Consider the following 12,817-nt stretch of genomic DNA (forward strand, 5'->3'; position numbering starts at 1 on the left):
TGTGTCTGTGTTGTCTACCTCCAGGTGTATGAAAAAAAAGAAATGAAAGCTTATGGACATCAGCATAACAAAGAAAGATTCTGATGTCTTTAAAACGTGTAATTAATTAAATGGTGCAAACATATAATTAATTATTAATATTGATTTATTTTTATTGTGGCCTTTTTATTGCTTAAAACCGTATTTTCCTGGGTCTTTGCTGCTATGCTAAAATTTTTAGAATTATTCAAATATAAATTATTTTCAAAAATTTTCTGTGCAGTTCTATAAACTAAGCCAAAAGTAACTTGATGCAGATAACACTTTTAAAAGTGATATCAGCAACTGAGTTGTCTTTAGGAAAACTTTTGAGCACATATTTTCAAGTTTGTGCCTTCACACAGCTTCCAAGATTTAAAAGTGAATAACCTGAAGAATCAGGATTGATTTTTTTTCACTAACTACATTTACATTGATGGAATATGTTGTGTACCTGAATTTTAGTGTTGTTGCTAAAAGGTATCCTTTTTTTAATGTCTAGGAATTTAAATTCATGGAACAGTCACGTTCCCCATCAGTTTCCCCTAGTAAGCAGCCAGCCTCAACATCCTCAAAAACAGTGACCTTGTTTGAGCAGTATTGTAGTGATGGGAATCCGTTTGAAATTCAGGCCAACCACAAAGATGAAGAAACAGAAGATGTCCTGGCTTCTAATGGGGTATGTAGTGTTCTTAAAACATATTTTGGAATGTAAGTGAGATTTTCTTATTGAAAAGTGTTCTACCCAGTGAGGAAGGTAATTAGCTAGATTTATTTATCCATTTAGCACCCACCTTCCTACCTATATGCTTATATACCTGTGTTACCACTTGTACAGTAATGGCTTTACAGCATGCTTTGTTGAAAATGTCCTTTTGAAAAATACATTTGGGCTTTATGTTTACTTTGTGCTCCTATTAGATTGCTGTGTGTTCTTACTAGATTGCCAAATTGGGTAGGGGTATAGTTTCTTCACTGCTTATTTCTGTGATTCATTGAATAGATGGATGAGGGAATAGATCATTTGCATTTAGCTCTCAGCTTGGGCATCCGAATCATTTTGTTCCAAGTGCCTTTATCTGAGAGAGGGTAATGTCTTACCTGGTTACCCAGCAGGGATGTTTTTTAGGATTTAGAAGTACAATGTTTTAACACTTTGAGCAGCTCAAAACACATAATATAAACCTCAGGTTGTGTGAGTTAATGGAAAGGATTTGAAGGAGTTGAATGAATATCACCTTTATTATTTATTAACTGTGTGGCCCTTGGCAATTTATTTTACCTCTGTGACCCTCGGTTTCCTATATTTACAATGAGTGAATGTTTAGTTCACAGTTATCTGTGTTTTTAAAGTATTTAATTTGGATGGGTCCTTCTGATTGTCATTTCCAGAGGACCCTGTATGATTTTTATTTTAGATTTGATGAAGCTGAAGTGAAAACTGTTCAGAGTTGATGAAAATCTGTTGAATTTGTATATGTATTTCAGTTTTGGCATTTTCTTTTTTGTTTGGTGAAGATACAATTTAAAAAAATATTGCCATAAAAGTAATTGTTATTACGTTTTATCATGTAAAAATTATTTCATAGTAAGCCATATTTACAGTTACAATTTAGTGATTCTTATTGATCCTTTTCCTCTCTAAAGTACACTAAATTGGGAGAATTAAAAGTCTCTTCAATATTTTTGAAATAATATATCCATCTGTAATGGTGATTTGCTAATTTAAATATCACGTAGTATCTGATTCTTACTATTCTTTTTTTTTTCCAATTTATTTATTTTCAGAAAAACAGTATTCATTATTTTTTCACCACACCCAGTGCTCCATGCAAACTGTGCCCTCTATAATACCCACCACCTGGTACCCCAACCTCCCACCCCCCCCGCCACTTCAAACCCCTCAGATTGTTTTTCAGAGTCCATAGTCTCTCATGGTTCATCTCCCCGATTCTTACTATTCTTGGCAGTTGTGTTCTATAAAGTCCCTCTGAACACTGAATTAAAAATACAGAACCATTGTTCTGAGTGAAATACAGGATTAGGTTCTTGTGAACCTTTGTTCACATTTTCATCAACTAATCAGTATATAACCTTGTTTTATTTGGGTTTTTGCTTGAAGACATCTAAATTAATATACAGTATTGGACATTGAACTCACAGCCAACAGCACCAGAATTCCTGCCCAAATGAAGCTTATCTAACACATGTATTTTTGCCATAAAACATATTACAGTCTCGCACTTAGGGACACTATGCAAAACTTTAGTCCTACACTTAGGAGCCTTTCTAAACAGGGAAATCACCATCAAAAAAAGAACAATTTTTTTTTTTTTAATGTGGCACTAGACTATGAAAAGTACATTTGTTTAAGTAAGCTGAAGCAAGAAGGTAGAGCGTCACCTTGTTTGCACTCAGCTAGGAACGTGCATGTTGGATAACTCAAAAGTTTCTGCATACTCTGTACATATCCATGGCTGACTACGAAAGTGTCACAAAGTATTAGTGTTGGGGTTACAAATAAAATTTAGCAGGTACAGAAATTTGCAAAAATACGGAATCCTCAAAAATAAGGCTCTCTTGTACTGTGGAATTACGAAGCTTTTTGTTATAGCCAGGAGAGCCTGCTGTCTGTGGATCCCCTTTCTGAATGTTATCAGAGCCACAGTGTGTACAAGTGGATGAGAATGTCTAGAATACTTGTTTCCAGTTATTAATGTGTGATCTACACATAAGTCCTTGAAAGTCAGGGTCCACATCTTACTATGACCTGTCACACTGCTTTAAGCTCTCAAAAAATGGTTTTTGAATTAGGGGACCGACTTCCTTTCATGTTGTCTTCATATTCATCTCTTCAACTGGCATGAGGGAATAAAACTTTGTTATAGAATTGCTCTGAAGATTGAGTGAGAATATTTATGAAAGCACTTAGCACTTAACATTCAAGAAATGTTAGCCATGATTTAATCATATTCATTTATAATATTAAGTGATAATGCTGCTGCTGCTGCTTTCTATCCTGTGCATGGACGCCACTGTCCCCCCATGCTGGCACAGGGCCATGTTGCCATAAAGATTGTGACAGTGTTAGGAAGTCACCCTTCCTCTCAAGAGGAAATCTGCTATTTTCATCCTTGCTCTCAGTAGTCCCTCAGTGCTCAGTGTGATTTTCTAAGGCTCCCTTGGAATTAAATCTCATCATAATGAATTAGGACATTAGCATGTGTGTTATAAGAGTTTATTACACTGAATTAACATTTCCACAGTGCCAGAATTATATACTCAACCTCTTTATGGTGAATTAGCAAAATGGAAATAAGTATATTGAAACCACTTGGGGGAAGAGGAGAGGGTTTTTTTTTGGTTGTTGTTGGGGTTTTTTTTTGGTCAAATGTACACTCTTTTCCTCTCGTAAAGGCATAGCATGATATTTGTGTTTGTTTGTCTTCTTTTTATGGAGATTTGACTTTTGGGGGAGAAGTCTTTGTAGGCATAAAATGTTTATATTTTCTTTTTTTTCTTGGATGGAGAAGAAGTAAACGGAAAGTTAATATTCTTTTTTTTTTTTTTAAAGATTTTATTTATTTGACAGACAGAGATCACAATTAGGCAGAGAGGCAGGCAGAGAGAGAGGAGGAAGCAGGCTCCCCGCAGAGCAGAGAGCTGGATGCGGGGCTCCATCCCAGGACGCTGGGATCATGACCTGAGCTGAAGGCAGAGGCTTTAACCCACTGAGCCACCCAGGCGCCCCAAAGTTAATATTCTTGATAGCAGAATTAGAGATGAGTTATTAAGAACTTTCTTCCCTAAACTACTTCTTAAAAATTGGATACTCTTACTGTGTTGAAAGACTCCGAGAAAAGTTGGCTGTTCATACTCATTGTTGAATATACTGTGTTTTCTTCAGTACGAATCTGATGAACAAGAAAAAAGTGCTTATCAGGAGTATGACAGTGACAGTGACGTTCCTGAGGAACTGAAACGAGATTATGTGGATGAGCAAACAGGTGATGCACCTGTGAAAAGGTAAATGTTCTTAGATTGTATGGTATTTCATATTGTATGTTATGCATTTAAATAAAGATTTCCTTTAAAGGTTTGGAAAAAAACAAAAGTTAAACTTTTCTTTAACTTTCGATGTCATGTGACAAAAACATGTATGTTTTAAAATGATTGCTGAAAGGTTGGAAATGTAGTTTTTTGATATTGGACATAATCAAAAAGCTCTTAATTTAGAGAGCAGTGGTTTTTGCAGAAAAACAAACTTCTAGTTTATACAATCATACTACCTTTGGAGGCAGTTCCAGCTTCACATAGGTTAGAAAACCTCAAGGAGGAGAGTAGTTATTTGTTTTGAAGGGCGAATTCCTCCTACCTCAGTCTAGTAAATACAGAAAGTCTCATCTTTCCAAGGTCAATTACAATCACTATTTGGGCCTCCTGTTAAGGTACCTTCATCTTCGTTGTTTTGTTTCTGTCATAAACTGTCCTCTTCAAAAAACTATCAAAATTACATAAGAATGTTTTGTCGCCTTCTCCCTCTTAAATGGACCTGATTCTTAAATGTAAGTGAGTTAATTTCATGACTAAGTATCAGACATTTGGTGACCACAGATACACATAATTTTTAATGATAGATTTAAGTATATTTTGCCCTACCTTTTATCCCTAGTAAGTACCTAGTAAATTCAAAACCCTGATTGATACACTCTCTCTCCTCAGAAAATGAACAACTCATGTGATTGTAGATATTTGAATTGGAAATAATTGTTTCCATTGGTTTTCATGTATGTGTGATATTTAAATCCATCTATGGTCCATTACGAACAGAATAGAACTGTTTTGTTGGACTTCTTCATTGGGTGTTATGGGTCTATTCTGGCTGAAAGAAAACCTCTGATTGAAATGAACATGTAAGATAGTATCTTCTGGTATATGTGTATATATTTGCATTTTTGGTAAGGCTGTGCAGTTACCTTCCGAAACTGTCCTAACTTAACCACTTACTAAGAACTATGAATAATATAAACTATGAGCTTCGTTCAGTCAATTAGTATCAACTCCAACTTTAAAGTGTCTCTTGAATTTTCAAAATTTCTTCTATTTTGCTGCTACCATCCAGGTTCATGCGAAAATCATCTCTGTGTCAGATTATTGGCACTGCCCCCTGACTTTGGCTTTCTGTCTCTAGTTTTGCCCCCTCCTCATCCCTCTTGGATGCAAATTTAGGTTTTCTTTTTTTTTGTTGTTACATGCAAATTTGTTCATGTCATTTTCCTGATTAAATTTTCTTTCAGAGTTAGGTTCATACTCTTTAAGTTTTATTGCCTTCAGTGGTCTGGCCCTTCCTTACCTTTTTTCATATCACTTTTCCCTCAGTCCACTCATTCTTCATGTGAACTCTTTGTGCTTCTCTGAGCACACTCACTTCTCCTACTTCTGACCTTATTTTTATATTATCCCCCCCTTTTTTGTGTACTTAACCATATATCTTCAATTTTTTCCTTGAACCTGGTGTCCTCCCCAACACCAGACTCTGTCATGTGCCCCTGTACTTTAGATATTAGATTTAGATTCTAAGGAGAGTGTTTTTTCGTATTTTTAAGTCTGAAATCCGAGTACTTGGTACATTTGATATATAGTTTCCCTGGAACCTCTGTTTTTGTTTGTTTGTTTGTTTGTTTTTTATTAAGTGACACAGCTTCTTTTAATGGTTGATAATGACTGTCTTAGAATCAAAGAAATACATTATAGTACTTTATTTCTTTGCTTATAAATCTCTCTTCCACTCTGGACTGTAAGCTCTCTAAGGACAGGAGGATCATCTCTATATCCCCACCTGACACATGGTAACAGTTTCAGTAACTAATTAGTGAATGAAGGATAGATCCTAATTGGAATAACTTACTGATTTACTAGTTGACAACTCTAACTGCAACTCTGTTTTGTTTTTCCATATTAAGCGTTTCTAGAGAAACTCTAAAAAGCAGGAAGAAGTCAGATTATAGTCTAAATAAAGTGAATGCACCCATCTTAACAAATACAACATTGAATGTAATAAGACTTGTTGGTAAGTAGCCACCTTTTAAAAAAAACATTATTAGTTAAATTAGTCTACTTTTGTTACTTGTTGGGGTTTTCATTGTATACTCCAGTGCCCTCCATAAGGAAGGTTTTAAGAGTGTCCTATGTCAGTACTTTTCATCCTAATTGTTCAAATAGTGTAATACCATCATTAATGTTAGTTTTTCTTTTTCAGTTAACTGCTTAGTATTTATGTTTTCTACTTTTTCTAAAATATCCCAATTAATTGAAATGTAATGAAAAATTCTCTGTGTGAGATGTAGGTATATGTAGGATGACAATAGTGCCCATTTTACATTTACACAATATTTTGTGCTTAATTGTTTCATTGATCTTCACAATCTTCCTGTCAGATAGGCAGAGTGAATAGTGATCCTCTGGCATTTTCAGACACAAGAGTTCTATAAGCTAAATGCTCACACCATAGGAAGAGTTGTTTTTATTACAGATAAGACCTTTATTGATGATTTTGTAGAAGGCAAGTAACATGAAGAAATGCCATTTGAAATATTTAGGTTTGAAAATGATGTGGAATTTTTAATGTCAGTATTTCTGCATTTTATATGCCATCTTAACCTTTATATCTCACAAGTAAGTCTGTACATTTGACAAATAAGTTATAGAGATATCTTTTCAAATTAATTAATTCATCTATACCAGTCAGGAATTTTAATGTGTTCTATTAAAAAAAAAAAAACACTCTGTATTTTGTGTATATGGAGATGATAATGTCCTGCTGCCTGGTTTGATTACTCTTGGCTCTGATAAAATGGTCTGTGTTCTTGTAGATAATTTCTAAATTTCATTAATGAATAGGATAAAGTAGGCAAAATGTTTCTTAGAAGTCCCACTTCTTTTAGGAAAAATAGTGGAAAAGAAGTAATGAGTTGGAAGGAAAAGAAAAAGGATATATTTTCATGACACACAGAAAAATGACAGATTCTGAAAAGTGTTTTTTCGCTGATCATTGCCAGGGAAATTAGCTTTTCTTCTTTATCCAAGAGAGCTAACTGAACATAGCATCATGAGTTACTGTATGGAATTTATAGAACCAAAACTTGAAGGGTTCTGAGAGCTCATCTGGTGTAAATTCCTATAAAACTAGGATTTATCTAATGCCCCTAAGTTGTGGTGGCCAACTAGCCTTTGTTTCATGTCTCATAGACTTTGGATACAAATTGTTTTGCAAGACTACTCATTCTACTATTAAACTGATTTAGTTGGTAGGAATCTCCTCCTTATGATAAACCAGAATTTCTTTTTCTCTGTAATTCTGTTGGTCTCAGTTATATCTTTAAAAGCAAAAAGAGCAAATCTGTACTTTGTTCTCCTGTTCTTCCCTGTGGTGACTGTTCAGGTATGGGTGGTAGTTCCACTGTCCTTCTTCCCTTATGCTCCCCCAGTTCATTCTTCAGGGTTATTGTGCTCATTTTCCTTACGTGGTTCTCACAGATAAATATTCCAAAATCCTGGTCGTCATCCTCAGCCTTTTGGACTCACTGTAGTTTTTGGTTTCTGAACACGCAACTTGAGATGTAGCTTAATGAATTCATCTTTTGCCTGGTTATGTTGCGGTAACAAACCGCCCTACCACCACGAAGGTTGACATGATGCATATTGGCTCCTAATCACCTTAGTTCTGTTCCATGTATCATTCTGAGATGCAGACTGAAAAAATAGTACCAGTTTGGGTCATGGGGAAAAGAGCAAGAGCCAAACCATGTTATGACTCTTAAGGCTTCCACTCTGATGTGGCACCCCGACTTTCTCTGGCAACTCACGCTTGGAGAGAGAAATACACTGCCCCAGGGAGGGCACTACAAGTTCAGGGCATTGGATAAGGGCATTGGATTCCTACAGGGAAGGGGAGTGGGTAGAGATAATTGGGGAAAATAGTATAGTCAACCCCATGGGAGTGGTAGTTTATAATTTTTACCTCACCTAGTTCAAAAAGAGCTAGAGGTCGTCATGTTACTTTTACTCTAAAAGACATATATTTAGTAGCATCAAATCAAATATAAGACTAAAATAAAATTGAGGAGGGGAAATAATGTTTCATTCAGTTAAATGGAGAGAACAAATGCAAATCTTCACTTCTTGGTAGACATAAGGAAATGAAGAAACAGTGCATTCTGCTCTTCTCATTATGCAAAAAGGGGATTGAATAACAATAGAAATGTGCTCTTGGTGCTAAATTCAGAAGTCAGTAACACAAATTCTACCTAAGGATTACTCATAGACCTAGTGGACATTGTTTTCTAATAGTGGATTTAAGCAACTGAGAAAACTTGTATTATGCACCTTTGGTATGTCAACCCTATAAAGTAGAACAGTCCTGAATAAAACCTTACTCAGTGAAGAGAATCTCACCATTGTAATTTCAACCTTTGCCACCACCATATCTTTTATTGGAATTGCACTTAGGTAACAATGCCTAGTATGCTTTTAACTCTCAGGTCTTCCCATTTAAAGATGGGATTAGTTGCTTCCATTATTCCCTCCAATAGACTTTTTATGCCTACCACTTTCTCTCCCTGGGAGGTCTTTATCTTCAGTTTGTACATATTCATAAAATAGAACTTTGAGAGAACCACTCACTAAGGGGTCTCCAACCAGTTAATGCTATTCTATCCCCTGTTACTGCATTGAGGTGCTTGAAGATTATAAACTGGCAAAGGTAATGTCTCTTCTTACAAAGCCAGAAGTATAGTTGTGTAAATAAGATTGATTAATTTTGGGTGCCCGGGAAGATGAAGGAACTAATTATTCAGTAGTTGGGAGGCACATTTTAGAACATTAAAGGCATATTTAAAATGTCCTTTTCAAGTAGTATTTATTTGGCAGGTAATTAGGAGAGATTAAACAAAAAAGTGTTAATGGGGCTTCCCAGCCCCAGGTGGTACCTAAATCTGTTAGAAAGGCCCAGGGAGCCCTTCACAAGTGCAGAGAACTAATCAGAATGCTTGCTTGTGTAAAGAGAAAATTCTGTCAGCCTGACAGTTTCCTGCAGACAGAAGCAGAGAAATTTTAAGGAATGTGTCTCATCACTGAATTAGCCTTGCTATTCAAGGTTCTCTCTCCTGGAGGCAGCTCGCACATGAGTAGATATGATAGGTCTGAGAGGGGCAGAAGATAGGTTGCCAGAATCCATGCTTGTAAAAACTACAGACCATAGGACAAAATTACTACTTTAGCAGCTGAAAAAAAATAAGACACCAGCACATCATGCATCCAGATTTAACATAAAACCAGAATAAAGTCATCTTTTAAGAAACTTGATATTTTCATGTGCAGTGTTTAAGAAAAAAATTTATCATTGTTTAATTTAGATTACATTCCTATATATCTGTTTTTCTAAATACTTACATTTTATTGGTCACTTATAGGTAATATTTTTAAACAATTTTAAAACCCTTTCTGAGCTGGTAGCTGTATATACAATATGGTATTTTGAGAGAATGTTCCAAGAAGTGTCATCCTTCAGTACAATGTACAAGAAAATGATATTAGAGATGTGTGGGGGGCTAACATAGAATATACAAACAATAATAAAAATAAATAACAGAAAGCAGTGATAGAATAACAGAGTAAAATGATAGAATAAAAGCTCTCAAATGGAATAAAAGCTAAGGGCTTAGGTAACAGACATACTGATTTTTTACTCTGGTCCTCACTTCATTGTTGAGTGCATTTTTCTAAATTGTCTGAACTGAAAAATAAATAAATAAAAATAAATTGTTTGAGCTGAACTGACTTTTCCTTCCTTTCCTTTATGCCTCATTTATAGCATGTCCAGTTAACTTTTATGTGCTATTTATGTCCAATAATGATGTCTCCGCTTAGTGTACTGTGATAAGAATAATGAACATCCTTCCAGCTTGGTTTCTGTTCTTGCTCTTCCCCGTCAGATTCTCAGCTCCTATAGATGAAAACATCTGGAGTTGGAGTCATCTTTGCAACATATAGAGCATCTAACCAAGCACTTTTCACTTTCGTAGGTGCCCAATATATTGGACTGACACACCTTAGTTTTTAACATCCTGACTATTGGAGAAACATCTTTTCCTTCTCTCTTGTCCTGATCCACAGCAGAGGAACACACACTTACAGTGCCTTCTCTGTACTCTTGTATTTACTCCTCTGCAGAGGTGTGGGGGCTCACTAATTGAGTTCCCCTGGGCCACCTTTCAGGTTGTGATCGCGGTTCTCTGTGCCCCCTGCTAATGAGCTGGGTAAGACAGGCTCACTGTCCCTCTAGGTTGTGGTTCTTCTCTGTGCTGTTCGTTGGTTGCTTTCCCTCTGTGGCTTCTCCCATGAGTGTTCTGGACTCACAGTCCAGATTTTAGGATAATAGTTTAAACAGTGCTTCCCTTGTGAAGCTTTTCCTCAACAGGTTAGGTTTCTTTTACATAGCACTCTACTTTTCCCTCATTGCATTCATCATAATTATAATTACTTAAAAATAACAGCAGCAGCTAAGATTTCTTGCTCTCTTGTTAAAGGCTTCATAAACACTTTGTGTGCATTTTCTTGTGAATTCTTCACAGTACCCTTTTTATACACCAAATCATTAAAGTCCAGAGATAAATAACTCACTTAATGTCATGCCAGCTTCTAACTGGTAGAACCCAGATTGTCTGATCCTAGAGCCAGTAAGTTCTTTTCATGCTTCACAACCAGGAGAGGAAATCAGGAAAGTTAATTCTTATATCCAGGCGAAGTTCAGAGAGGTTACAGTATAGGTTGGAAGCAAGAATAAGAACTTCTCACTAGTGATCATTTGGGAAGAGGTTCTTTTCTCAGTTTGCTTGAAGGTAAAGCCCTCATGGAGTGTGTGTGAAACTGTAGAGTCAGTAATTCTGGAGCTCTTGTTGGTTTCCGGAGTGTCTCACCTCCGGCTAATGAGGCAAGTCTTACCAGGGGTGTCCTCTCCAGCAAGCTGTCCACCCACAGTTCCTTAGCTAATTTTACTCTCAAAACTCGCTCCAGTATTCTCGGTTACTGCTGAGTCTTGGGTAGTAAGGAGTGCCATGCCCTCTGGGGGAAGCAGTGGAGGGAACATCAGGGTCCTGAACCTTCCAGGGAGTGGATGGCATCCCACCTGCCACCACCGGGGGAAGTGAACCTTCAGTGTCCCTTTTTCAAGTCAGGGAGCTTCCCTCTCTCCATTCAGCTGTTCCTCCAGGGCAATTATTTTAGCCCAGGAAATCACACGTGACTGTTTGTTAGCTGTTTGAGTAATCTCAGGAAATATCTAAGACATGGTATGGTTTCAGCGGTATGTCTTCTTCATTACATAAATAAAAGCATGTATCATTCTTATTCTTTTCTGATTAGAGAAGCAACACCTGCCCATCTTTACAAGAACAAGTACTTCCTAGGCTCAGGTTGGAGTTTCTGTCCATTATGGCCCCCTAATGAAGGGGGCAGCATCTTGAGGCCTTGGAGGTTTACCCACGATGGGTCTTGTGAGATGCTCCAAACCGGAAGGATTCCTTCTGATTGACAATTGAGACCTATTGGATCGCTCCAGGACTTTTCATATGGAACTACTCCATAGCATGGATCTATGGATGGATGCCTGGGCAGCCCGCCTCGCATTCCAATTGTCTCCTTTTAAATAGACAGGTTTGATATACTGACTCTGGTGGAACAACCCAGGGGGCTGAGTTAAAATGAACTCTCCTTCAGATGGATCCTAATGTGCGTTTGTATCCATGGAGACCTTGGAATGGGGCAGTGGCACACTGGCCCTGAAAGATTCTCCTAAACGGAGGTTTTGAGACATCTCCAAAGGACAAGTTTCTCATGTGGAGAACAGATTTGTTCTGATTGGTGCCTCAGGAAATACCCATATGCTGATATTGGAAACCAGGCCTCTGAGGAGAGAAACCTGGAAACCAAAGCAATGGATCCGATTATGGCCTACTTGCCTGTCTGGTTCAGTCTTCTCCTCTGGGTACATAACTCTACGGTATGAATGGATGTAGAGGCTCAGCTGGTGTCAGACCGCCCCTGTTTGTCCCCGGCGGTCTACACTATTGGGATGGCCTCGGGGACTTTGGAGGTTTCTCCTAATTTGTACGATTGTGGACAACGGAATGGGCAGAATTTTTGTGGAGTGTGCAGGCATATGAACATCAAAGAACATTCACATTGTTTGTGTATCTTAACTGTGGTGAATAATGTTTCAGTGAACATAGGTGTTGCAGTATCTCTTAAAGATACTTATTTCATTTCGTCCAGTTATATATGCAGAAATGGGATTACTGGATCATTTGGTAGTTAGTTCTATTTTTAATTTCTTGAGGAATGGCCATACTGTTTGAGGCAGGAGGGAAGGAAGGCTTGGAAGACAAATTCACCAAAGTAAAGCCATTTTGGTGAACACAAAAAGTCAGTAGGTCATGAAGAATCATAAGATCAGACTCATGGGAAACCACAAGACACACTCCCTCAGGCAATAAGAGCCACACAGCCTGGACATGCTTAAAATTGCTCCTATCCTTAAAATTGCTTCCATAACCTTAAGATAATGGAAAAACCAACTATCCAATGTGAATGATGAACCCAAAGTTAAAGAGTAAACCCCTCTCTGTACCATTAGCTAACTTAAATAAAACTTATAAAACCCTTCCTTAGAGGCAAAGTGAGGGTCCTCTTCCTCACCAGGTAGGAGAGACTGCTAACCTTGCTTATGAAGGAGTTGCTTTCT

General features: G+C 37.2%; 1 protein-coding gene across 1 annotated transcript in view; it reads left to right on the top strand.

Moving 5' to 3' along the window:
- The window catches only part of VPS50 (VPS50 subunit of EARP/GARPII complex), a 128,700-nt gene that overhangs the window by 84,282 nt on the left and 31,601 nt on the right, over positions 1-12,817 (top strand). Inside the window, exons 18-20 of the mRNA XM_044246030.1 lie at positions 521-697; positions 3,926-4,044; positions 5,982-6,088. Coding sequence (XP_044101965.1) covers positions 521-697; positions 3,926-4,044; positions 5,982-6,088 — 403 coding nt within the window. The remainder of the gene's footprint in view (positions 1-520; positions 698-3,925; positions 4,045-5,981; positions 6,089-12,817) is intronic.

This window comes from Neovison vison, chromosome 4 (assembly GCF_020171115.1).
Source record: "Neovison vison isolate M4711 chromosome 4, ASM_NN_V1, whole genome shotgun sequence".
Classification (NCBI taxonomy): Eukaryota; Metazoa; Chordata; class Mammalia; order Carnivora; family Mustelidae; genus Neogale; species Neogale vison.